The following is a 26,720-nucleotide window of genomic DNA, read 5'->3' as shown; positions in this document are numbered from 1 at the left end:
GCTATTAAGTATAGCTGTGGCGGGACGGCTCTTACTGGGAGTAGTCAAAGTGGTGTGTGGGTAACTGCTCCCCCTGTTCCAGGCCGAGTCTTGACTGGCCTATAAAAAAATACAGCCGGCAGTGTCAGCTGAGTGTGATTATCTTTCTCAGACATAGGAGCTCTGGCAAATCGGGTGTGAACTAACACCTAGGATAACAGGTGACTATGTTGCTGTATGAACAGTCTAGGTGTGAACGAACACCAAAACTGCAAATGGACTGTCGTACTGTTTTGTTGCCATAAGTGTGAACGAAAAACTGAAGTTTTATTAATTACAAACTGGTGTTTGCCTCTATACTGTGTCCGCTTGTCCTGTCTACCAGAGCGAATCCCACAATAATTATATATATTATTAATTACTGTAATATATATTATTAATAACTGTAATATTTTCCTTTGAAGAATGGTCTTACTTACAGTAAGACCTGGGTTTAAATGCATATGGAGGCACGCAGGGAAGAACTCCGGCACTGCCCAGGATACTAAAAATCGAGGCCTGTAACGTGCTCAGGAGAAGCATTAGCTGAAAAAAATAAGTTTGAAGAAGAAATCTGTTATGTACAATACAGTGTATTATAATTCTGTGTGGCTAAGGACAATACCTACTAAAACTACTGTTACTACCGTTTTTTATTTATCGGGTTGTGCAGAGCAATCAGACAACCATAATAAAAGCCATACTCTTGGTAGCTGTGAAGCATTTTAATGCAGACTGTAGTCTGGTACCCCTATGAGACATCCATGCAAGGGTACTTTCACACTAGCTTTAAAGTTTTCCAGTATTAAGTTCCGTCCTAGGGGGTCAATACCGGAAAAAAACGCTTCAGTTTTGTCCTAATGCATTCTGAATGGAAAGCATTCTGTTCAGTATGCATAAGGATGTCTTCAGTTCAGTCACTTTTACGGTATTTGGCCGGACAAAATACCTCAGCATGCTGCGGTATTTTCTCCGGCCAAAATTCCGTAACACTTGAAATGAAATGGACATATGACACATTGAAATGTATTAATGCTGGATCCGGTACCAAGTGTTCCAGAAAAACGGATCCGGTTTCCCGGTCTGCGCATGCGCAGACCTTTAAACATGTGAAAAAATAAATACTGGATCCGTTTTTACAGATGACACCGGAGAGAAGGATCCGGTATTTCAATGCATTTGTTAGACGAATCCGGATCCGGAAACAAATGGTATCTGTTTGCACACGGATTTCCGGATCCGGCAGGTAGTTCCAGCAACGGAACTGCCTGCCGGATTCCTCTAACGCTAGTGTGAAAGTACCCTGAGGCAGGAGATCACTCCAAGCAGCCTATCCTTCCTCACACATACATATTCATATCTGTGCCTATGTAAATGATGTAATATTACACTGCTATGATCCCTCAACATAGTATTTTATATATATATATATATATATATATATATATACACACACACTGTGTATGCATACACATACATACATTTATGCAATCTCCTTTAAATGTAACAGGAATAAAAGAAAAAGAAGGAAAAATTAGAAGTGCTTCTCCGCTTTACCTGAAAAACTGCAAATTTTGTTTTCATGTTGAATTCAGCCAAGTGATCTTTGGCCACACGGAATAGTATACCAATTGGCCATAAGGCTAGAATAGTACCAAAACCAAGAACCACATTCATCCATAGTGCAACACTGGTGCCTGAGAGCTGAAATTCACAGAAAATATTTGGAAGTTACAAGACATGCTTCAGTATTATCTAAGGTCGGGTTCACATTACCGTTTAGTTTCCCGTTATTCTGATCCATCAGAAGAACAGAAAAGTAAACAAAAAAGACGGATTCTGTATTTTAAGCATCCATTATGCTCAGTTATGCACATTTTGCATCCATTTTAGCCATTTCCATCTGAGATCCCTTATTTTAGATGGAAAAAAAAGTCCTCCTAAAATAACGGATCAGAAGAACGGGAAACGAAATGGTATTGTGAACCAGGCCTACGTTGTTTCACAATGAAGGCTGGGCTTTTGGTGTACAAGGTCAAATTTATCTTTCTGTCATTTGCAAAAAACTTACCTGTGGCAAAGGTTCTACTTAGTGACTTTTTTAATGGCAGAATACTGGAATTCAGGACGTGATAAATTTTTACCTATGTCTTTGAAAAATGCCTTTTTATTTTTAGCTAAAACGCTGCAGCCAAATGTTACATGCTGGCCAACAGGAAATTATGAAATGCCCAACAAACACAGTTTTTTGTAGTGTTGTTTTCAAACTGTTTTCTTGTGTTTTTGTTCCCTTGGCATTTTTTTTATTCCAGTATGCCAGTTTTTTTGCCATTTTCCCATAGACTTTTCTGTTTTAAAAAAAAGTCTGATAAAACAACATCCCAAAAAAGCTTATAGAGAAAAATGCAAAAATGTCATGGCCCTTTTTACAAGCCAAAATAAAATGCCAAGAGAAGAGTAGTGTGGTGGCACCATAAGGATGATACGGTGCCCACTGTTGTCAATAGATATACACACCCTGTTGATGTTAACTAAGATGTGGGTTGTTTCAGTTACGTCTATAGATAGGAAAGAAATCCCTTTTTTTAAGTAAACAATACTAAAAAGTACATAGAAAAAGTGGTTCACAAGGCTCCCTTTATGTATCTCTTTTTAGAGACAATCATACAGATTTATTTATTCTCTATAAGGCCTCTTTCAGACAGGCTTTGCGGGAAAAGGTGCAGGTGCGTTGAGGGAACATACGCGATTTTTCCGTGCGAGTGCAAAACATTGTAATTCGTTTTGCACGCACGTGAGAAAAATCGGCATGTTTGGTACCCAAACCAGAACTTCTTCACAGAAGTTCGGGCTTGGGATCGGTGTTGTGTAGATTGTATTATTTTCCCTTATAACATGGTTATAAGGGAAAATAATAGCATTCTGAATACAGAATGCATACTAAAATAGCGCTGGAGGGGTTAAAAAATTTTTTTTTACTCACCTTAATCCACTTCATCACGCAGCCGGCATCTCTTCTGTCTTCTTTCTTAGCTGTGTGCAGGAACAGGACCTGTTGTGACGTCACTCCGGTCATCACATGGTCCATCACCATGGTAAAAGATCATGTGATGGATCATGTGATGACCGGAGTGACGTCACCACAGGTCCTGTTCCTGCACACAGCAAAGAAAGAAGACAGAAGAGATGCTGGCTGTGTGATCAAGTGGATTAAGGTGAGTTAAAAAAAAATGTAACCCCTCCAGCGCTATTTTACTATGCATTCTGTATTCAGAATGCTATTATTTTCCCTTATAACCATGTTATAAGGGAAAATAATAATGATCGGGTCTCCATCCCGATCGTCTCCTAGCAACCGTGCGTGAAAATCGCACTGCATCCGCACTTGCTTGCGAATGCTTGCGATTTTCACGCAACCCCATTCATTTCTATGGGGCCTGCGTTACGTGAAAAACGCACAAAGAGGAGCATGCTGCGATTTTCACGCAACGCACAAGTGATGATTGAAAATCACCGCTCATGTAAACAGCCCCATAGAAATGAATGGGTCAGGATTCAGTGCGGGTACAATGCGTTCAACACACGCATCGCATCCGCGCGGAATACTCGCCCGTGTGAAAGGGGCCTAAGACATCTTGCCTTGGTTGCCCATAGCAGCCAATTAAATCACAGCTTTTATTTAATACTCTGCGCTTGAAAAAACAATGTTTTTCTTTTAGTTTTCGTAAATCTGCTTTTGTCTATGTGTGTACTACATTATATTACACATTGCTATCCCCTTATACAAAGCTGCAGTCTAGCATAAGGACTATGAGGGTCATTTATTAAGACTGGCGTTTTAGACACCGGTCTAAATAAGCCCCTGCGCTGCTGGTGGTGTATCTGCCGGCCTCTATATAACTTTGGTGGATCCACCACCACTTCTAGATCTACACCAGCTCCCTTGCTGGCATAGATTGAGCCCATTTTCTATGCTTAAAGCAGCATAGAAAATGATGAATGAGATGGACCTGCCAGCCCATCCCCTTTCCCCACCCAGGCCATGACCACTGCTTTAGATCTGGAGTGAGCAGGAAAAAGTTGCAAATTGCGGCGCAAAGAACCCCCTATGTGAACAGACTACTGCAGCACAAATTCTGCAGCTCCATGCCTGGGGCCTATGTTACATTTCCAAGACTGGCATTCCCCAGGACATACACAAAAAACAAGAGGTTCTATTGGGCTCATGAGTGTTTTGTGGAAGAATGCCATTAAAGTGTATATGAATATCAAGCAGATAGATGCCTGTATAATTGCAAAATGTACTGCATGACGGATTGCACAGGAGTCTCACGGAGCTTACAGAGGTAATGTTACATTTACACAAATAACGTCTCACATTTTCTGTATTGTAAATGCCATCAGTCCAGAGAATCAAGCCAATGAAATTAAACAGTGGCTTCAAGAATGCCATCTGCAAGACACATATGATGAAGAGGTTCACCTTCCTCCTGCAAAGAAAGAAACATAGGACGTATTCAGATGAAAATTATGTAAGCTACATAATAACAAGTCACCAGAGCAGTTATCAGTGATCTGAAAGCCAGTTCTATTCCCAGAATCAAGCTATGATATCACTTTAAGAATACTGCATCACAAACTTGTTATATAGACCAGGAATTATCAACCTCCTGCACTCCAGCTGTTATGAAACTACAACTCCCAGCAGGCTCCATTCACTTCTGTGGAAGTTCCAAGAACGGCCAAGCAAGTGTACATGTTGAGAGTTGTAGTGTCACAACAGCTGAAGGCTGCTGATCCTGCTTATAGACTAATGGGAGTTACTTTATAACAGTATAACCAGTTACACAGGAGACTATGTTAACCACCAACAGAAAATGATTTATCTAATAAAAGATTACTTTTTTGGGATATATTTTCCAGTTCCAATAACCTAAACTAAAAGAGGAGCTAATATTCTCAAACAATGGAAAGTCCAGCATCTCACAATCTTAAAATCATAAGGTTTATTTCTCATCATTAATTATTGTCAGCATTACATCCTGTACCTTTGATGTATTTCAGGCATGTGCTTTGTGGTTTTAAATGCTATGTACACCTTTGGAGGCAGTTTTTTTTATGATTCCATTTTGCCTAAAAATATTTTTTTCAATTGGCCTTCATTAAAAATATTGAGTTGTTCTGTCACAAAGGTTTAACTGTTTTTCTAGCTGTGTGAATTGTCCTTTCACTTTTTTGGGGGGGTACTATCTCTCCTTGAGGAGAGACCGCCTTAGGAGGAGACTTATAGGTTATACATACTCCTCTGGAATTCTGGGAAGAAAGGGATGCAAATGAGCTCTTAACACGCTGTGCCTCTAATGCCACTAGATATAAAGCAGCTATCCTATAAGTCAATGTTTAGCTCTTTAAATAGGCCTTGAGACATGACTTGAATATTAGATAAGCCAGCACCTCATCTGCAGACAGCTGTTTCAGGGTAATTGCTCCTCATCAGTGCAGAGCAGAGAGCACTGGCTTAACTGATGCACCAAGAATGGTAATTTCATAGAGGACTTTGCAGGTTAGCTGACGGTCCTCTTTAAAGGGAACCTGTCACCGGGATTTTGGGTATAGAACTGAGGACAGGGGTTGCTAGATGGCCGCTAGCACATCCGCAATATTCAGTCCCCATAGCTCTGTGTCCTTTTATTGTGTAAAAAAAACGATTTGATACATAAGCAAATTAACAGAAAAGAGTCATATCTTACTTGTGTGACCAGAGAAGTCATATTTTCAAGCTCTGACTCATCTCAGGTTAATTTGCATATATATCAAATCGGTTTTTATACATAATAAAAGCACACAGAGCTATGGGGACTGGATATTACAGATGTGCTAGCGGCGATCTAGCAAACCATGTCCTCAGCTCTATACCCAAAATCCAGGTTCCCTTTAAGCTATCCTTCTATTTGTCTTCATGATGAAGAGCTTCAGGTGCAGGTGTCATGTCCTTGAAATACTGCTGTAGAACAGTACACGAGAGGACAGGAAATGATCTGGACACAGTCTTCTTTCATTACTCTGCCGCAGGAATGAGTAAGGAAAATGAAACACTTACTAGGAAATCCAATAAAAACCTCTCTGCAGTCCTGGCAGAGTATCCGCTGAATACTGCTTTATGAAAGGGCAGAATACTTGAGATCACATTTATATTTCTCTGTAACACAGCACCATGAAAATGTACCTGTTACTAAAAGCTAGACACCATGGGCCAGATTTATCATTAGCTCAAGACAGAAAAATAGAGTGAAAAAGTCGCAAATTTGGGCGCAATCGCTTAAACTGTGCAAAAATTTGCGACTTTTATTGGCTCTGCACTATGCTCGCCAGTTTTCTGAAAGTGGGCGTGTTTTCTTATGTAAATTATTCTCTAGACAGATTTACTATTGCGACAATTTAAAAAGTCGCAAAAAAATGCCCCAAATCACTCCAGTGCAGACCATGCTTATCTTATGCGACTTTTTAAAAGAACATGCAACTTTTCCATAAAGACGGGCGACTTTTGTAAAGCTGCTTACTGACGGATAAACTGCTACAGTCAAACCACATTTATCACAGTCTTAAAGGGTCGATCATAAATCTAACTTGGCCAAAACTGACTTTAGCCGTATGTGAAAGTGGAGTGAGCTGTCAGAGTCATGATAAATCTGGCCCCAGAAATATATGTGAATGGGGGATCTGCCAACTAAGATTGAGTATCGCTTGCACTTTTTACATTCATTCCACAAGACTGATATTTATGGGATTATGTAAGGTAATAACTATGTAACATTGGTATTTATGGCTGTATTGCACATTGATCAGATGTAAAATGAAAAGCATCAGCCTAATGCCTCATTCACACATCAGTGTTCAGTCAGTGATTTCCGTCAGTGATTTTGAGCCAAAACCAGGTGCGGCTCTAAACACAGAACAGGTGCAGATCCTTCCCTTATATCTTATGTCTGTGGATGCTCCACTCCTGGTTTTGGCTCACAATCACTGAACAAAACACTGATGTGCGAACAGGGGTACAGGGGAATCCCCCGGTGGGGCCCTTAGCAAGGTGGGCCCCTAGTCTCCCACCCCCTGCACAAGTGGCACACAACACATTAGATTTAGTACACTACATACATATATTCAATGTACAGCACCTCAACCAGCTTATGTGTTTATATAAAAAAAAATGTTAGATTATTTATTATATTTGAATGTATCTGTACGGTGGGCCCCCAAAATAAATTTAACTGGTGGTCCCTAGGTACCCCAGTCCGACACTGCGTGTGAATGAGGCTGAGGGTCCATTCACACGTCCGTTGTTTCTTTCCTGATCTGTTCCATTTTTTGCGGAACAGATCTGGACCAGTTCTTTTACCCATTCATTTTCAATGGGACCTGAAAAAAAATCAGACATTGAGCTGTCCGTTTTTTTTCAGGACCCATTGAAAATGAATGGGTACAGAACTGGTCCAGATCTGTTCCGCAAAAAACTGAACAGATCAGGAAAGAAACAACGGACGTGTGAATGGACCCTGAATACTATGCAGGCCCCCTTATGCTGCCAAAGCTACAGCGCCATTCACGACCTCTGCACATTGTATGGAGCTGTGCCTCCAGAGCGCTGCAGCCCCTTCAATTAGCTGATTGTGAGGGTGCAGGGAGTCAGACCCCCACCAATCTGATACTGATGACCTGAAGTGCTGGAAAACACCTTTAATACAACACTGGTCTGTATTCCCCATTAGGCCCTAATCTAGGCTCTAATCATTTCTCCCCTGAACAACTGTAACCCATTACTAACTGGCCTCTCATTTAATAGACTGTCTCCACTTCAGTCCTTCATGAACAGAGCAGCCAGGCAGACCTGTCTAGAAGTTTTACTAAAGGCCTCATGCTTACGACCATGGTGTTTTTTGCGGTCCACAATTTGTGGATCAGCAAAACACGGATACCGGCCCATGCGCATTCCGCATTTTGCGGAACAGACCGTTTGGCCCATAATAGAGCAGTCCTTTGTCTTTAATATGGACTGGAATAGGACATGTTCTAGATTTTTGCAGATGCCATGGAACGGACATACGGACAAAAAATACGCTCGTGTGCATGAGCAAGGTTGCTAACTGTCCAGAAATTTCTGGACAGTCCGTAAAAATAGGTGACTTTTTTCCTGTATCTCTGAGAAGAAAAAAAAAGACGTGTGCGTAATTTTTTTTTAGGCTGGTTGTTCTTGAGTAGATTATTTTGGCGGTAATTATCATTTTCCAGCTCACATTAAGTGCTGGTAATGAGTTCTTATCAGTGTATTAAACTATATAGAAATATTACTTATAAGCTTCGTCATTCATTATGGTTTTCCAGTTTGTCTGTAATTTTTTTTTTTTGCTGTCCATGATTTTGGGATAAGTTGTCCTGAAAAAATAAATATTCTGGTTGGCAACCCTGTGCATGAGCTCTAACTCCTCCGCTCTGTCCCTCCGCACTTCTGTAGAATTAACTATGAAACGCTTCTAGTCTACAAATCTCTCCACAAGCTGCACATCTCAGCTCTCATGTCCATGTACTAACCCTAAGCCCTCATTCACACGTCAGTGGTTTGGTCAGTGATTTGCATCAGTGATTGTGAGCCCAAACCAGGAATGGAGCCTCCACAGACATAAGGTATAAAGGGGGAGATCCGCACCTGGTTTTGGCTCAAAATCACTGATGGAAATCGCTGACTTGTGAATGAGGCATAAGGCCTAGTTCACACGACCGTATGGCTTTTTCAGTGTTTTGCGGTCCGTTTTTCACAGATCCGTTTTTCCATTTTTTGTTTCCGTTGTGTTTTCGTTTCCTTTCCGTTTTTCTGTTCTGTTTTTCCGTATGCCATGTACAGTATACAGTAATTACATAGAAAAAATTGGGCTGGGCATAACATTTTCAATAGATGGTTCAGAAAAAACTGAACGAATACGGAAGACATACAGATGCATTTCCGTATGTGTTCCGTTTTTTTTGCGGACCCATTGACTTGAATGGAGCCACGGAACGTGATTTGCGAGCAATAATAGGACATGTTCTATCTTTCAATGGAACGAAAAACAGAAATACGGAAACGTAATGCATACGGAGTACATTCCGTTTTTTTTGCAGAACCATTGAAATGAATGGTTTCGTATACGGACTGTATACGGACCACAAAAAAAACCGGCCTGTATACTCGCAAAAAAAATGTTTGTGTGAACTAGGCCTAAGACCTAAGACATTCATCCTCTCTCATTACTTCCTCCCACTCCTGTCTGGATGTGGAACCTATAACCCCAGACCATTAGATTTATTCTTTCTCCACCTTGCAGGTTACCTTGTGTCTGAAGGTCAGTAAACAGTGTGGTCAATTTTACCTGGTCAGTTTGATGCGAGGGAGGCAGCAGCAGCAGCAGCAACATGGTCCAGTGTTGATGTGAAGATCAGTGGACTCAAATCTCTTGACAATTGCATTTCTTCCCCCATAGCCTTCTATTATAACCATTAAGATGAGGTAGAAGCAAACTGCAAAATACCTTAGACACAAATGAGTTACCATGTTTTAATTTAAATAGAAATTTAAAGAAGCAACATTATTTTATGAGCATTTGTATTCCCTTGTGGGGGAGGGGTGCCATACTGAATGGGGGAGATTTATCAAAACTGGTGTAAAGGAATACTGTCTTAGTTGACCATAGTAAAGTGTTTCAATAAAAAAAAAGTCCCTTTCTCATAAAAAGAGACATATAAAATTATATTATGTAAATAATGGAAATATAAAAAACAGATATATTAGGCTTTTGGTAAGCAGAACTGGCGCTGCGGGATGAACCGAACGCCGGGTTAAGGCGCGCATAACAACCTGCTCTATAAAAATATCACATGATCCACCCCGTCTGGTCAACACCGTATAAAAATAAATAGAAAACTGTGCTAAAAAAAAGCCATTTTTTGTCACCTTTTATCCTAAAAAGTGTAATACCAAGTGATCAAACAGTCATATGTACCCAAAAATAATACCAATTAAGCTGTCATCTCATCCCGCAAAAAATGGAGACATTTAATATCATTTATTTCAAAAATGCTTTTATTGTTGAAAACCAAAATATATTAAGAAACAGACATGTTAGTTATAGCCGCGTCCGTAACAACCTGCTCTATCAAAATATCACATGACCTAACCTATCTGGTGAACACCATACATTTTTTTAAATAAAAAACTGCTAAAAAAAAGCAATTTTTTGCCACCTTTCATCACAAAAAGTGTAATACCAATCAAACCGTCATCTCATCCCACAAAAAAATTAGACCCTAACTAAGACAATATCCCAAAAATAAAAAAGATATGGCTTTCAGAAAATAAAGACACTAAAACATGATATTTTTGTTTCAAAAATGCTTTGTTTAAAACTTAAAAATAGTTAAAAAAAGGACATATTAGGTATCGCCACATCCGCAACAACCTGATCTATAAAAATATCACATGAGCTAACCTGTCAGATGAACACTGTAAAAAATAAAAACAAAAACCATACCAAAAAATACATTTTTTGTCACCTTACTTCACAAAAAGTGTAATAGTACTTTTTGATCATTTAGTATGCACCCCAAAAGAGTACCAATCAAACCGTCATCTCATCCCACAAAAAAAGATACCCTACCTAAGAGAGTCGCCCAAAAAATAGAAAAGATATGGCTTTCAGAAAATGGATACACAAAAACATGTATGAACATGTATGAAAAATAGACAAACTAGGTATCGCCGCGTCCGTAACAACCTGCTCTATAAAAATAGCACATGATTTACCCTGTCAGGTGAAAACCATAAAAAAAATAAAAAATAAAAACCATGCCAAAAAAAAACTAATTTTTTTGTCACCATACATCACAAAAAGTGTAATACCAAATGATCAAAAAGTAATATGTACTCCAATATAGTGCCAATCAAACTGTCACCTCATGCCGCAAAAACGGAGCCCCTACATAAGATAATCTCCCAAAAATTAAAAATAATATGGCTTTCAGAAAAAGGAGAAACAAAAACATGATTTATTTCAAAAATGCTTTTATATGTAAAACTGAAAGAAAAGAAAATAGACCTACTTGATATTGTCATGTCCACAACAACCTGCTCTATAAAAATAGCACATGATCTAACCTGTCGGGTGAACACTGAAAAAAAAAAAAAACATAAAAACTGTGCCAGAACAGCCATTTTTGAATTACTTTGCCTCACAAAAAGCATAATAAAGAGCAATCAAAAGTCATATATACCACAAAATAGTACCAATAAAAGTGTCACCTTATCCTATAATTTCCAAAATGGGGTCAATTTGGGGGTGTTTCTACTCTAGGGATGCATCAGGGGATCTTTAAATGTCATATGGCAACTTAAAATTATCCCAGTAAAATCTGCCCTCCAAAATAGATATGGCGCTCCTTTCCTTCTGCACCCTGCCGTGTGCCCATACAGCAGTTTACGACCACATGTGGGGTGTTTCTGTAAACTGCAGAATCGGGATAATAAATATTGAGTTTTCATTGGCTAGTGACACTTGATGTGTTACAGGAAAAAAGTTATTAAAATAGAAAATCCGCATAAAAGTGAAATTTTAAAATGTAATCTCTTTTTTCCTTTAATTCTTGTGGAACGAATATAGGGTTAACAAAGTTTGTAAAATCAGTTTTGAATAACTTGAGGGGTGTAGTTTCTACAATGGGGTCATTTATGGGGGGTTTCCACTATGTAAGCCCCCACAAAGTGACTTTAGAATTTAAGTGGTCCTTAAAGGGACCCTGTCACCTCCAAAACACATTTTAAACCAACATCATTACCTTACAGTAGCCCCCAGTGTGTTCCTAATCATGTTTTTCATTCCTCCACTGGTTGTTGTATACTTTATAAAAACGCTGTTTTAGGCTACATGCACACGAACGTTGTTTGTTTCCGTGTCCGTTCAGTTTTTTCTTGCGGATAGGATGCGGACCCATTCATTTCAAAGGGTCCGTGTGCTGTCCGCATCAATATGTCTGTTCCATAGCTCCGCCAAAAAATAGAACATGTCCTATTCTTGTCCGTTTTAGGCATTGTTACAATAGATCCGCCAAAAAAAAAAACAGATGGCATATTGATGACATCCGTTTTTTTTGCGGATCCACAATTTCTGGACCACAAAACACATACTGTCGTGTGCAGTGTGCACGTAGCCTTAATCTGTGTTTTCGGTATCCTCATAGTCAGCTTGAGGTCAAGGGGGCAGCGGCCTCCTTGCTTCAAGTCAAGTTAAGCCTGCCCCTTACCCGTCCTCCCTTCACTGTGATTAACATCCTGCTGTGAGGCTGGGATCGTGCAAGTCTTGCGCATGCGCGGTGTGCTCCTTGTCACTGCGCGATTCCTTCTCCGGCTCCTGCACTTAGCCAGCCGCTTTCCTCTCTCTGCTCATGTGCCAGGCGCACGATGGCAAAGCCCGGTGCACGATGGAAAAGCCAGGATAAGGATGCAGTTTTGTTGGTACTATTTTAGGGTAAATATGATTTTTGGTTGCTCTATATTACACTTTTTGTGAGGCAAGGTAACAAAAAATAGCTATTTTTGCACAGTTTTTATTTTTGTAATTTACAGTGTTTATCTGACAGGTTAGATATATGACTAAATGGCTTTTTGACACCGTTTTTATTTATTTTTTACGGTGTTAGATCATGTAGTATTTTTATAGAGCAGGTTGTTACGGACGCGACGATAACTAATATGTATACTTTTTTTATTTATTACATTTTTACACAATAACAGCATTTTTAAAACAAAAAAATCATGTTTTAGTGTCTCCATAGTCTGAGAGCCATAGTTTTTTAATTTCTTTAGCGATTTGTCTTAGGTAGGAGCTCATTTTTTGTGGGATGAGGTGATGGTATGATTGGTACTATTTTGGGGGGGTATATGCCTTTTTGATTGCTTGGTGTTGCACTTTTAGTAATGTAAGGTGACAAAAAAATGGTTTATTTTGCACCGTTTTTATTTTATTTTTTTGAGGGTGGTTACCTGAGGGGTTAATTTTTGGGGTCTGATCCCCTTTGCAATGCATTACAATACTTCTGTATTGCAATGCATTAGCTGTAAGTGTATTACTCAACGTAATTCACTTCCAGCCTGCTTGCCTGTGAGATCCAGGGGGTTGGATCTCACAGGCTCTCCCGGAAGTCAGCCACGATGCCTAAAGAAGGCATAGGGATGCCTTCCCTGCCATCGGATCCCCGTCACAGCAGCGCGGGGATCCGATTGCCACCCCGCACATGTCTGAAGCCCGCATGTGCCACGGTCCGCAGTCGTGCAGGGGTTAATGCGCCGGCATAGGTGATTTCACAGATTCCGGAGCATACAGCAGGGGTCCGGCTATCAGTGACCGCCGGATCATTGCTGCTGATCGGGTGGGTGCAGGATCACCATGACCTACATATACTTCTCTGGGCTTTAAGTCACGTCCAGAGATGACGTACATGTATGTCATCGGGCGTTAAGGGGTTAAGGTGAAAAATGGCAAGGTCCTCAAGGTGTTAAAGTGGCTGTCCCAACAAAAAAATGGACTACATTTGAAATGCTACTGTTGCAAGATAATCCCTTTATTTCATTATAATGATAACCCCTGATGTTCAAACTGTATAGTAATGAAGACGTTGTGCTACTGAGTTGAATATGCAGGTCACACCTGCTCAGTTCCATCTTGCAACTGCTGGATCTTCTTATAGATTCTGTTCCACTTACAGGAATAGAGCTGTAGCAGTAATAACACACCCCTGTGCTGTAACAGGTTGAAAGCTGCAGCAGAAAAGACATGACCCTTGAGCTGTGACAAAGAGAGAGCTGCAGTAGAAAGGACACACCCCCTGAGCTGTGACAGGGAGAGCGCTGCACCAGAAAAGACACACCCTTTGACCCTTACCCTGAAGAAAATCTACCAGAGCAACTAGAACAATGGATGGGCAGATATTTGGACCCATGTGAGGCGGCTGGTTCTAGCTTTGCTAGAAATAGATTGTCATGTGCTACATGATGTTTTATTTTCATTTTCACATCTTAATCACAATCTTCATTCTGGGATAACCCTTTTCAAGCTATTGCATCTGCTTTATACCTGAAACAGCGCCTTTTAAAGTAATAGAAGGTTGTTTGATTAGAGAGATTAGATTTCTTAAAGGGAGTCTGTCACCTCCATATGGCCATATACAGCGCTTACATGGCTCTGTAGCACACCTATACAGGATTGTAACGGTACCTTTGTCTTTGTCTTTAGACTTGCACCAGCAGGAAAAACGGAGTTTAATTCATATGCAAATGGTCACTCGCAAGTGCCCAGGGGCGGAGTTCAGTGTGTAGGTGCCCAGGAGCGGCGTTCAGTGTGTAAGTGCCCAGGGGTGGAGTTCAGTGTGTAAGTGCCCAGGGGGGGCGTTCAGTGTGTAGGTGCCCAGGCTGCTCTGCCTTCTTTCAGCGTTACTCTTCCCCAATCTCTGCCTTTGCCCGCCCTCCAAGTCTCTTACCTCATCGATAGGTCTGGACTTGAGGGCGGGCAAAGGCAGAGACTGGGGAGGAGTAAAGTAAAAAGAAGGCAGAGCAGCCTGGGCACCTACACACTGAACTTCGCCCCTGGGCACTTGCGAGTGCTCATTTGCATATGAATTAATCTTAGTTTTTCCTGCTTGTGCAAGTCTAAAGACAAAGACAAAGGTACCGTTACAATCCTGTATAGGTGTGCTACAGAGCCATGTAAGCACTGTATATGGCCATATGGAGGTGACAGACTCCCTTTAAGAATATACATATATTATCTTTCATCATTGACCCAATACTCACGTGCCAATAGCAACTTCTACAAACATGGCTGAACGAGGAATCCACAGACCCAAACAGGTAATTGTTGAGATGACCTAGAGCAATATATCACAATGTCATCACAAGATGAATGAATACAATGAAGAGTCCATTGTAAGGAGTATGGCAGATAGACTTGGTACATCTAAACCCTAGGTCGGCAATGGGTGAATGGACTGGTAGGTCACAACGCATTGGTTCAACTCTGAGCGGCCTCTCTTTCGCTTCGGCTACCAGCCTGACTGACCAACTGAACCTGTTGCTTATGTCACTTTTTGGGCAAAGCATTCCAAAAAGCACAGATAAAAGGAGAGTCCTGCAGGCTGTACACGATTCTGCAGCTCAGCCACAGTACCAGATACAGGTGTGCTATTGTTTCCGGGAAAAAGGTAGATCCTGTTTTCTTATCGCAGACAATCCCTTTAAACATTTTAAGAATTTAAATACATCTCCACCTTTTGTAAGTGCAGTTTGTTACCTACATAAAGTTACTTCTTTTTTTGTTAAAACAAGATATAGATAACTTCTGTATTTCATGCAAAAGATAGTCCTGAAATAAACTATGTACAGGTGCTATGTGGAATCTGTTGTAAGGAAAGGACCAATTGTGCACATAACTTCTTATGTGAAACGCCTCTTTTTATTCTTTTATACTAACTGTATAAGTGTTGGACTAATGCAGAGCTGTGTGCACTAAGAGCAGAGCGGCCACAGTACTGCCATAGACGTCAATACGTTATTTTTTGCTTTCTTTTCTTATATCCAGGTGATTGGATCAGACCGGACACAAGATAAAGGAATGAAAATGAAAAGAGTAGTGATGGAGAGGAATGATGTTATAGTTAGCTACTAAACCTATCTAGAGCTTCACGGTGCCAGATAGTGGCATAACTAGAACTGACTGGACCCCTCAGCAAATTTTTGAATGGGGGCCCCCGCTTGGTCCCCTTAATACATACCTCATCAGACTGGACCCAAAAAATGCAGGACAGAACTCCTGTATAACAGAAACCAGGCGAATCTGTGATGCTCCCCATAGACTTCTATTATGACGGAATGCCTCCTAAAGGCTTCCGTGGTGCATTCCGTCATAGAATTCCCTTATGGTCCGTGATAATGGAATCCATAATGGAATTGCCAGAAAACCCGAACGCCGGAAGCGAACTTCAAAACATGAAGTTCACTCATCACTAGTTATGACTCTGGGAAGGAGGGGAGTGAAAAATTAAAACGTAAAAATAGAAAATTGCCTGGTCGTCTAAGAGTTAAAAAAAAGAGGAGAGGTTGCATCTGTCTTTTATAATTTCTCTCCTTTTATGATCCACTCCTTTTATGATCCACTCCTGGATCATTTACAGATCTGTCATTGACGTAGTCAAACTTCACAAATTTACTTCACAAATGGTTCTTCTAGGGCAGGGATGAAGAACCTGTGGCCCTCCAGCTGTTGCAAAACTACAACTCCCAGCATGCCTGGACAGCCTACAGCTATCAGCTCAAAGAAGGGCATGATGGGAGTTGTAGTTTTACAACAGCTGGAGGGCTGCAGGTTGAGCATGCCTGCTCTAGGGTCTTACCGTTGGGGCAGCACTGCTCCATAGAGATGTTCTTTTTTTCATTGGGCATTGTACTTTCTTCATAATGTAAAGAGCATCTTCCACATAAACAATGATTGAGATTATGGAAAGAATGGTGAGGATCCCCATGATGCAAAGTTGTATGGTGTCCACCACTAAAAACAGCAAAAGAGGTGATGAGTTACAGGTGACACAATACGTTTGGACAGGCTACAGCATAATACAGGCTGCCACTGTGGGTAACCAAAGTCATGGAATAATATAAGGCACCCAACGCTGGCTAGTTTCACATCCGCTATAAATGACTGTGCAGAGTTCTTTTACATCGATCTTTACAGTTTTCCATCATACAAAATGTGCAGATATGCCACCAGTTGGTGACATTTAGGATAACTTTAAGGTTGAAAAAGTTCTGTCTTATAGGGTGCCTGCGCACAATGCGGATTACATGCAGTTTTTCCACAAGGATTTTCATTAGGAAAAAACGCAGAGTAGTACAGGACCAGTGAAGTGTATGGGATTAGACAAATCTCATGTACACTTTGCTTCCATCTGCATAATGTCAATGCGTTTTACTTGTGCAGATTTCACCCTTTTTAATGGAAGGATGAGATCTGTGGAGAATCTGCATCAATTAAGTATTGCATTTTTTTTGTGCGATTCTGGTGTAGAAATGCATGGCAATTCGGCAGATTATCTGCATGTTACCCTGCACCCATGTGGAGACACCCTAAATGCGTGATTGTACCGGCGTTTGCAATCGCGCATACAGAGACAAGCAAACGCCCATTGTCGCGCGTTCCCGCTGAAGTCTATGTACAGGAACGCGCGACAAGACGCCCCAAAGAAGCTCATGTACTTCTTGGGCGTCGGGCGTTTTACAGCGCGATCGTACGCGCTGTAAAACGCTCAGGTGAGAACCATTCCCATAGGGAATCATTTGTTCTGGCCTGTTGAGCGTTTTACAGCGCCTAGGAACGCGCTGTAAAACTCTTAGGTCTGAACCCAGCCTAAAGCTTCTCTCCCGGGGGACTGTAGATATCATGTCTGTGCTAAATAGTTATATTCAGCCAACATATTCTTCCATCAATAGACAAGCCGATCTAGTCATGTTACATAGTTACATAGTTAAGGGTACTTTCACACTAGCGTTATTCTATTCCGGCACTGAGTTCCGTCCTAGGGGCTCAATACCGGAAAATAACTGATCAGTTATATCCTAATGCATTCTGAATGGAGAGTTATCCGTTCAGGATGCATCAGGATGTCCTCAGTTCTGTCTTTTTGCCTTTTCAGGACGGAGAAAATACCGCAGCATGCTGTAGTTTTCTCTCCGGCCAAAAAGACTGAACACTTGCCGGAATGCCGGATCCGACATTAATTTACATTGAAGTGCATTAGTGCCGGATCCATCATTAAGTGTTGCGGGAAAAAGGATCCGGCATTCCGGTCTGGGCATGCGCAGACCAAAAACAATGCAAAAAAAATATTATACCGCATCCATTTTTCCAGATGACACTGGAAAGACGGATTCGGTATTTCTATGCATTTGGCAGACGGATCCGCATCCGGATCCATGTGGCAAATGCCATCAGTTTGCGTCCGGATTGCACTGGCTGCCAAAATCCTCTTCAGCAAGTGTGAAAGTACCCTAATACGGTTGAAAAAAGACATAAATCCATCAAGTTCAACCAAGGGATAGGAGGGGACGCGAATCCCAGAAGGAAGTGAGACTCAGATTTCTACACGTTTTCATAAGCATTAATGTCATTTCCTTTTAAGAATTCATCTAAACCCTTTAGGCCTCATGCACACGACAGTTTTTTTTCACGGTCCGCAAAAACGGGGTCCGTGGGTCCGTGATCCGTGACCGTTTTTTCGTCCGTGGGTCTTCCTTGATTTTTGGAGGATCCACGGACATGAAAAAAAAGTCGTTTTGGTGTCCGCCTGGCCGTGCGGAGCCAAACGGATCCGTCCTGAATTACAATGCAAGTCAATGGGGACGGATCCGTTTGATGTTGACACAATATGGTGCCATTTCAAACGGATCCGTCCCCATTGACTTTCAATGTAAAGTCTGGAGTTCTTTTATACCATCGGATTGGAGTTTTCTCTAATCCGATGGTATATTTTAACTTGAAGCGTCCCCATCACCATGGGAACGCCTCTATGTTAGAATATACTGTCGGATATGAGCTACTTCGTGAACCTCAGATCCGACAGTATATTCTAAGACAGAGGCGTTCCCATGGTGATGGGGACGCTTCAGGTTAGAATACACTACAAACTTTGTACAAGACTGCCCCCTGCTGCCTGGCAGCACTCGATCTCTTACAGGGGGATATGATAGCACAATTAACCCCTTCAGGTGCGGCACCATCGCCCCCCCTTCAGTGTGCGCCCACCATCGCCCCCCCTCCCTCCCTCTATTGTATTAAATCGTTGGTGGCACAGTGTGCCAACCACCATCGCCCCCCCCCTACCTCTATAGCAGTAACATTGGTGGCAGTGTGCGGTCTCCCATTCCCCCCCCCCCCCCTCATCATTGGTGGCAGCGGAGTTCCGATCGGAGTCCCAGTTTAATCGCTGGGGCTCCGATCGGTAACCATGGCAACCAGGACGCTACTGCAGCCCTGGTTGCCATGGTTACTTAGCAATAGTACAATTGTAGAAGATTCATAGTTACCTGCTTGCTGCTGCGATGTCTGTGAACGGCCGGGAGCTCCTCCTACTGGTAAGTGAAAGGTCTGTGCGGCGCATTGCTAAAGAACTGTCACTTACCAGTAGGAGGAGCTCCCGGCCGTTCACAGACATCGCAGCAGCAAGCAGGTAAGTATGAATCTTCTACTGTTGTACTATTGCTAAGTAACCATGGCAACCAGGACTGCAGTAGCTTCCTGGTTGCCATGGTTACCGATTGGAGCCCCAGCGATTAAACTGGGACTCCGATCGGAACTCCGCTGCCACCAATGATGGGGGGGGGGGAATGGGAGACCGCACACTGCCACCAATGTTACTGCTATAGAGGGGGGGGGCGATGGTGGTTGGCACACTGTGCCACCAACGATTTAATACAATAGAGGGAGGGAGGGGGGGCGACGGTGGGGGCACACTGTGCCACCAACGATTTATTACAATAGAGGGAGGGAGGGGGGGGCGATGGTGGGCGCACACTGTGCCACCAACGATATTCAAACTGGGGAGGGTCTGCCCCCTGCTGCCTGGCAGCCCTGATCTCTTACAGGGGAATATGATATATGAAATATGATAGTACAATTAACCCCTTTAGGTGCCGCACCTGAAGGGGTTAATTGTGCTATCATATCCCCCTGTAAGAGATCGGGTGCTGCCAGGCAGCAGGGGGCAGTCTTGTACAAAGTTTGCAGTGTATTCTAACTAGAAGCGTCCCCATCACGCATGGGAACGCTTCTGTGTTAGAATATACTGTCGGAAATGAGTTTTCACGAAGTGAAAACTTAGATCAGAAAAAGCTTTTATGCAGACGGATCTTCGGATCCGTCTGTATGAAAGCAACCTACGGATCACGGACACGGATGCCAATCTTGTGTGCATCCGTGTTCTTTCACGGACCCATTGACTTGAATGGGTCCGTGAACCGTTGTCCGTCAAAAAAATAGGACAGGTCATATTTTTTTGACGGACAGGATACACGGATCACGGCCTCGGCTGCAAAACGGTGCATTTTCCGATTTTTCCACGGACCTATTGAAAGTCAATGGGTCCGCGAAAAAAAACGGAAAACGGCACAACGGCCACGGATGCACACAACGGTCGTGTGCATGAGGCCTTATAAAACTGTCCACTGTTCCTGCTGTGACCACGTCCTGAGGAAGTCTATTCCACGGCTTCACAGTTCTTACAGTAAAGAAGCTTTGACACTTCTGGAAACTGTACTTTTTCTTCTCCAGTTGGAGGCAGTGCCCCCTTGTCTTTTGAGCGCATTTTACATGGAACAGTTTTTCACCGTATTTTTTGTATGGCCCATTTATATATTTGTATAGGTTAATCAGGTCACCCCTTAGACGTCTCTTCTCAAGACTAAATAAATTCAATTCTTTTAATCTTTCTTCATAACTAAGACCCTCCATGCCCCTTATCAGTTTAGTCGCTCTCCTCTGTACTTTTTCCAGCTGCAGAGCGTCCTTTCTATGGACTGGTGGCCAGAACTGAACTGCATATTCCAGATGAGGCTGCACCAACGCTTTGTGAAGTGGTAGTATTACATCCCTGCCCTGCGAGTCCATGCCTCGTTTAATGGACGACAATATCCTGGTATTTAGTCATGTTATGTGACTGTGACATTATACGTAAAGTGTTTGGCACTGTGCTAATGCAAGTGGGTACAGCTGATGACATCACTTGCCAGAATTTGCCCAGTCATGCCATTCTGATGCAGCCTGGCAGAAAAGGAATCCCTGGGAAAGAGAGACAAGGTCAGTATTTTTTTAAACCAGCTAATGTCTAACCCACTGTATAGGGAACCTGAAAAGACTTTTCAAAAGAATATTTTATAGAACATACAGATACAGAGATTCAGTATAACTGGTCATTAATTCACTTAAATCCTTCCTCATTCTGGACTTAAGAGTCCGGTGGGCGGTCTCACTCAGTGATTGACATCTATCTATGTATACACACTCATACAGAGAAAGCTGTCAATCACTGAGTAGGACCTAGCCCTGGACTCCTAATACTAGAGTGACAAGCTATACAGAGTCTTCTCCTACAGTGTATATATATATATAATCAGTGCCTGCTGTTCTACAATATGTTGCTTTAACAAGGGCCAGGAGTTGCAGGTTTTGCATAGTGTTATAGGATTTAGAGCGATCTGTTTTGTGAGGAACTTGCTCTACCAGTTCTACTTTGTTAGTACAATCTCGCCGTTACATTGCCAGGTTTGATATTTTATATATGCATTATTAAGAGTGTATAAGCTTTTATTTAAACTGTCTTTGACATACAGTATGGTAATTGTGCTGCGGTTGGTGGTAAGGAGAAGCAGGATGGCGGTACACTGTGGTTGTTCATCAGGAAGTAAACAAGCTTCTTGGGAAGTCTGTAAGAAATAGAAGAAAGGTTGCACCAGCATTATACAGAATAGGAATACAGGTGCCCCTGGTAGCGGCTGTTCACTGTGATAAGGAAGTACGGTACATACAATTCTGTCATATTGCGCATGAAACTATTTGCATGAAATATGATGATGCATGTAGTAAGCCAAGTAGAAGGAAAGTTCTGCAAGGCCTGGAGCTGAAAATAGAGAACGTACTGCTGCTCTGTGCTCTGCTAATATAGACGACCATTTAGACGTTTTACAACTTAGGGTACTTTTACACTTGCGTTGTTGGAGTCCGTCGCCACAACTGCCTGCCGGATCCGTGTCACAAATGCATCGCAATACTGGATCCGTCTCTCTGGTGTCATCCGGAATAACGGATCCGGTATTTATTTATTTTCACATTTTTAAAGGTCTGTGTATGCGCAGACCGGAAAACCGGATCTGTTTTTCCGGAACACTTGGTGCTGGATCCGGCATTAATACATTTCAATGGAAAATAATGCCGAATCCGGCATTCCGGCAAGTGTTCCGGGATTTTGGACAGAGAAAATACAGCAGCATGCTGTGGTATTTTCTCCAGCCAAATACCGTAAGAGTGACTGAACTGAAGACATCCTGATGCATCCTGAACAGATTGCTCTCCATTCAGAATGCATGGGGATATATCTGATCAGTCCCTAGGACGGAACTCAATACCGGAAAACTTTAACGCTAGTGTGAAAGTACCCTTAGGCTAGTTTCACACTATGGTTATCCATTTCTGTCTGGCTGTTCCGGCCGGATATAAAAGTGTAAAACTAGCCTTATTTGGTCTATGTCCTGATTCTCTTCATCTAACCAGACTTTTGATTGGGCTTCCACTTCTATCTAAATTTGACTTGCACACAGGAGCGGACTGGAAACTTAAAGTGGCGCTGGAAACCTAAAAATGGACCTATGTTGTGGGGGAGTCCAAATTGACAGAAGGTGGGGCAGCACAGATAAGCACAAGCAGGCAGGTCCAGCTATACTGTAGTGCAGCACAGAATACCACCGCTCTAGCTCCAAATGCCACAGTGAAGGGTAAAATACCACTATCCTTGCTATAGTGTGCAGGCACGGCCACCATTGCTGGATTGCAGGGTGGTCGTAACCATGGAAGTGAGCAGTGTATAAGGTGATAGAAAAATGAATGAAGCCAGCAAAGGAGACAATATGGACAATCACAATACATTAGTAAGTGGCTTGTATTAACTTTCTCTACATGATAAATGCCACTTGCTGAAGTCAGACAACCCCTTTAAGTCTGATTTTCATTTCTTACATCAATCATGACATAACCCCTTTAAGGGCTCATGCACACAAACGTAAGGGCTCCATGCTCGTACTGCGGACCACAAATTGCGGTCCGCAATATACGTGCACTGGCCCACGATTCGCATCCGAGGGTCCGTACCGCAAAAAAGTTGTGCATGTACCCTAGTGCTTCCGTGGGCTTCCGATCCGTGCTTCCGAAAGTGAATGGGTCCATGATCCGTGATGCGGCTGCACAGGGCCTGTGCCTCGTGTATTGCGGACCCACCGTATGCGGACAGACTAAGTCTGAGGGTACAGAGTGATCTTGGCCGCGACAACCATCATGCAGCCAATGATCGCAATGTAGCAATGCAGCCGTTGAGCTGAATGGGGTCACAGTTACTGCATTCAGTTGAAAGGTTAAACTGCTACATAGCAATTGTTGGTCGCACGATGAGTGTAGCCCCAGCCTTAGGCTACTTTCACACTAGCGTTTGGTGCGGATCTGTCTGCATCCGTTCAGAACGTATCCGTTTGTATTATCTTTAACATAGCCAAGACGGATCCGTCATGAACTCCATTGAAAGTAAATAGAGGACTGATCTGTTTTCTATTGTGCCAGATTGTGTCATAGAAAACAGATCCGTCCCCATTGACTTACATTGTGTGTCCGGACGGATCCGTTTGGCTCAGTTTCGTCAGACGGAAAAGCAGCGTTTTAATGTGTTCGCCTCCAAAGCGGAATAAACATGGAACGAAGGCAAACGAAGGCAAAATAAGGCAAACTGATCAATTCTGAGCGGATCCTTTTGCATTTAGAATGCATTAGGGCAAAACTGATCCGTTCTGGACTGCTTGTGAGAGCCCTGAACGGATCTCACAAACGGAAAGCCAAAATGTGTGTGTAAAAGTAGCCTTAGGCTTAAAGTTTCAAGAAAATAGTTTAAAAAAATAGCATTTTTACATTTTAGCAATTTTTCTAGTAGTAATAAAGCATTACCGTATAATTGATTTTTATTAGTATTGTTTGTGTTATCATTTTCTACTGTAAATCTTGATATATCACATCTTAGGCAATTGGGTACAGAGTATCAGAACCAGTGATGGCCGGTTCGCAGTGTTCGCCAGCGAACACATGCGGGCTGCCATCTTGACTCACCCGTCCGATGATGCACAGGTAAGCCCTTGCCTGTGCCGGGAGCCGGTCTGAATTCAAATGCGGTCACCGGGAGCAGGCAGTTCCGAGAACAGCCCGATGAAGGCCCCCGGCGGCTGTTCTCGAAACTGCCTGCTCCCGCTGACCGCATTTGATTTCAGACCGGCTCCCGGCACAGGCACAGGTAAGGGCTTACCTGTGCATCACCGGACGGGTGAGTCAAGATGGCAGCCAGCATGTGTTCACTGGTGAACACTGCAAACTGGCCATCACTGATCAGAACCACAACAAGTATCGCTAGTCCAAGTCTACTTTTTACACAAATGGTGGGAGTGGTGAAAAACGGGACACAAAGCCGCAATGTTTTGCAAAAGTAGGGCTGTAGGAAAACAAATTGTGATTTTATTTTTTTTATCTTCAATTTGGTTACACAACTCTTCATATGGCTCCATTCACACATCCGCAAAATGTGGAACGGAATTGCAGAACAGAATTGCGGACTTGTTCATTTTGATGGGGCCTCACTTCCGGGTCTGCATTTCCGTTCCCGAAAAAAAAAAAAAGAAAAAAAATTGCGGACAAAAAACATATTCTATTAGTGCCGGCAATATGCGGTCCACAAAATGTGGAACGCACATTGCCGGTGTTCGTGTTTTGCGGATCCGTGGAATGGACCCTAAATCCTCCCTCTATAGTATGAAGAAGAGTTTCTGGTATAATCTGGTACCTAAACAAACTTCCAATTCCTTGATTGAAGGTATATGACTGAAACCATGAAGGGACAATGTTTTGGGGAATCAAAAGGTTTTGGAAATCATGCAAGAAATATAAAAAAAAATATTTGAAATGTAATTCCCCCATTAAAGGGAACCTATCACCATGAAAATGCTAAATAACCAGCAGGCGGCATGTTATAGAGCAGATTGGCATATATTATTATAATCATAAACTAATACCATACATTGTGCCACATCTATATAAACTAGTCCAGACAAAGAATAGGGCCCCAAGGAACCATTAGGATCCCAGCGTCTAGTATTCTAGTACAGTTTGGGAATTTAAACATGTAATGTGATTATACATGAGGTTCTTTTTGCCTATTTCATAGATGATGCAGCCCCAATATGTGATACTATTAGATTACATTTTCTTTTCAAATCCAAAAGACAATATATAATATATAACTACATTATTTAAAAAAGGGATTCTTAATTTAGCTACCATATTGCATGACCTATAGTGGATTTCCATGCTGTAAAAATATTCCTCTAAAACTAATTCACTATTTTTTCAAAAAGTTTAAATCAGTGGGGGTCTGATCCCTAGAACGAGGGGAGATAAGCGCACGCATATCATCCTCTCTCTCCGTACTGCTGAGGACGGAATCAAGATGGACCTATAGACATCTATGGAACCTGTCCCATGCAGTGAGAAGAGAAAGAGAGCACATGGTTCTCTCCCCTCGCTCAGACCCCCACCAATCTAAATGTTTGATATGTCTCTATGACTTTTCAAAAGTTTTGTAAAAAGTTAATGACCCTTTAAATGTAATAAGTGAAAATATATTAATATATACCTGGGGTCTGGTTTGAACTCTTCTGAAGACGCCATGATTCAGATGTTGCCCAAAGCTTCCACTCTGCTCACAGCTGTAACACACTCTGCTCTGGACAGTGGTGGTGGACTTTGCCAAGTTCATTTGTCTACAAAACCTCAGGTTCATTGGCAGACCTATGACATTCAGGTCATTGATTTCCATACCGAAATGTGCGTTAGATGTTTGTAGTTTTCTCTTTGAACTTTAACAGGGGAATAAAATGATATACCGTAATCATCAATACTTGAAAACTCATTTTTACTTTCTCGTGCACAGATGTCCATTCATTTCCATGTCTTTCTTAACTACTTTTACATATCCTTGCTGGAGCCACATTCTCATATCAGGGCAGTTAGCCCATAGGGTTCCTGGGATACTTATGTGGTTTAACTATTCCATTCATAAGTAGAAATGTGCCTTATAATCAGTTCCATTACATAACTAGATGGAGCTAAATAGCTAAAGGGGTATTCTGGTTTCTTCATGTTATCCCCTATGCTGCTCCCCGTCCTGATGGAACAGCAAGTTGATCATGCATCCTGTCACTCCATTCATTCTCCATGGGACTGCTGGAGTAGCCAAGTGTACTATGGATTGGTGGGGTCCAAGTGGTCAGACCCCCATGGTCAGTTAGTTATCCCCTATCCACCAAAGTAAAGAAGTAAACGGAACATCCCTTTAAGAATATAAAGTGGTCAGTGCTGTAAATTCCTAATATCCTTTGTGTTGTAATGGAACCTGATTAACTGCAATGGGACTTTTATTTTATCAAATGTAATTTTATATATATATATATACATATATATATATATATATATGTATATATATTTACCAAGGGCGTAGCTACAGTAGTCTCAATGGTCTCAATTGAGACAGGGTGCCCCACAGGGTCCTCCTTGCAAGTGGCACACCACCAATTATGTATCTCTGTCCTCAGGGTGGCAATACAGGTGCTGTGGCGGGGGAAAGGAGCGTTGTCTCCTTGCCTCACCTTTCCGTCTAATAGGCTTCAGGAGTGCCTGTAGCCTATCAGAGCCCTGCCCGGCACAGTGCTGTATGCAATGTTTTTTTTAAAGTATCTTTTTAACAGTAGGGATGGAAAGAAGGGGTTAGGTTGAGAATTTGGC

At 42.1% G+C, this 26,720-nt stretch overlaps 1 protein-coding gene across 1 annotated transcript in view; it reads right to left on the bottom strand.

Moving 5' to 3' along the window:
* Positions 1-25,666, bottom strand: part of SLC51A (solute carrier family 51 subunit alpha) — a 36,666-nt gene extending 11,000 nt beyond the window's left edge. The window contains exons 1-8 of the mRNA XM_044292490.1: positions 25,573-25,666; positions 21,468-21,562; positions 16,483-16,637; positions 14,888-14,961; positions 9,420-9,578; positions 4,397-4,508; positions 1,576-1,722; positions 459-564 (exon numbers count right to left, since the gene is read on the bottom strand). Coding sequence (XP_044148425.1) covers positions 459-564; positions 1,576-1,722; positions 4,397-4,508; positions 9,420-9,578; positions 14,888-14,961; positions 16,483-16,637; positions 21,468-21,562; positions 25,573-25,607 — 883 coding nt within the window. The 5' untranslated portion in view covers positions 25,608-25,666. The remainder of the gene's footprint in view (positions 1-458; positions 565-1,575; positions 1,723-4,396; positions 4,509-9,419; positions 9,579-14,887; positions 14,962-16,482; positions 16,638-21,467; positions 21,563-25,572) is intronic.
* Between the last annotated feature and the right edge of the window lie 1,054 nt (positions 25,667-26,720).

This window comes from Bufo gargarizans, chromosome 4, assembly GCF_014858855.1.
Source record: "Bufo gargarizans isolate SCDJY-AF-19 chromosome 4, ASM1485885v1, whole genome shotgun sequence".
Classification (NCBI taxonomy): Eukaryota; Metazoa; Chordata; class Amphibia; order Anura; family Bufonidae; genus Bufo; species Bufo gargarizans.
This window is presented reverse-complemented; position numbering and strand designations above follow the sequence as displayed.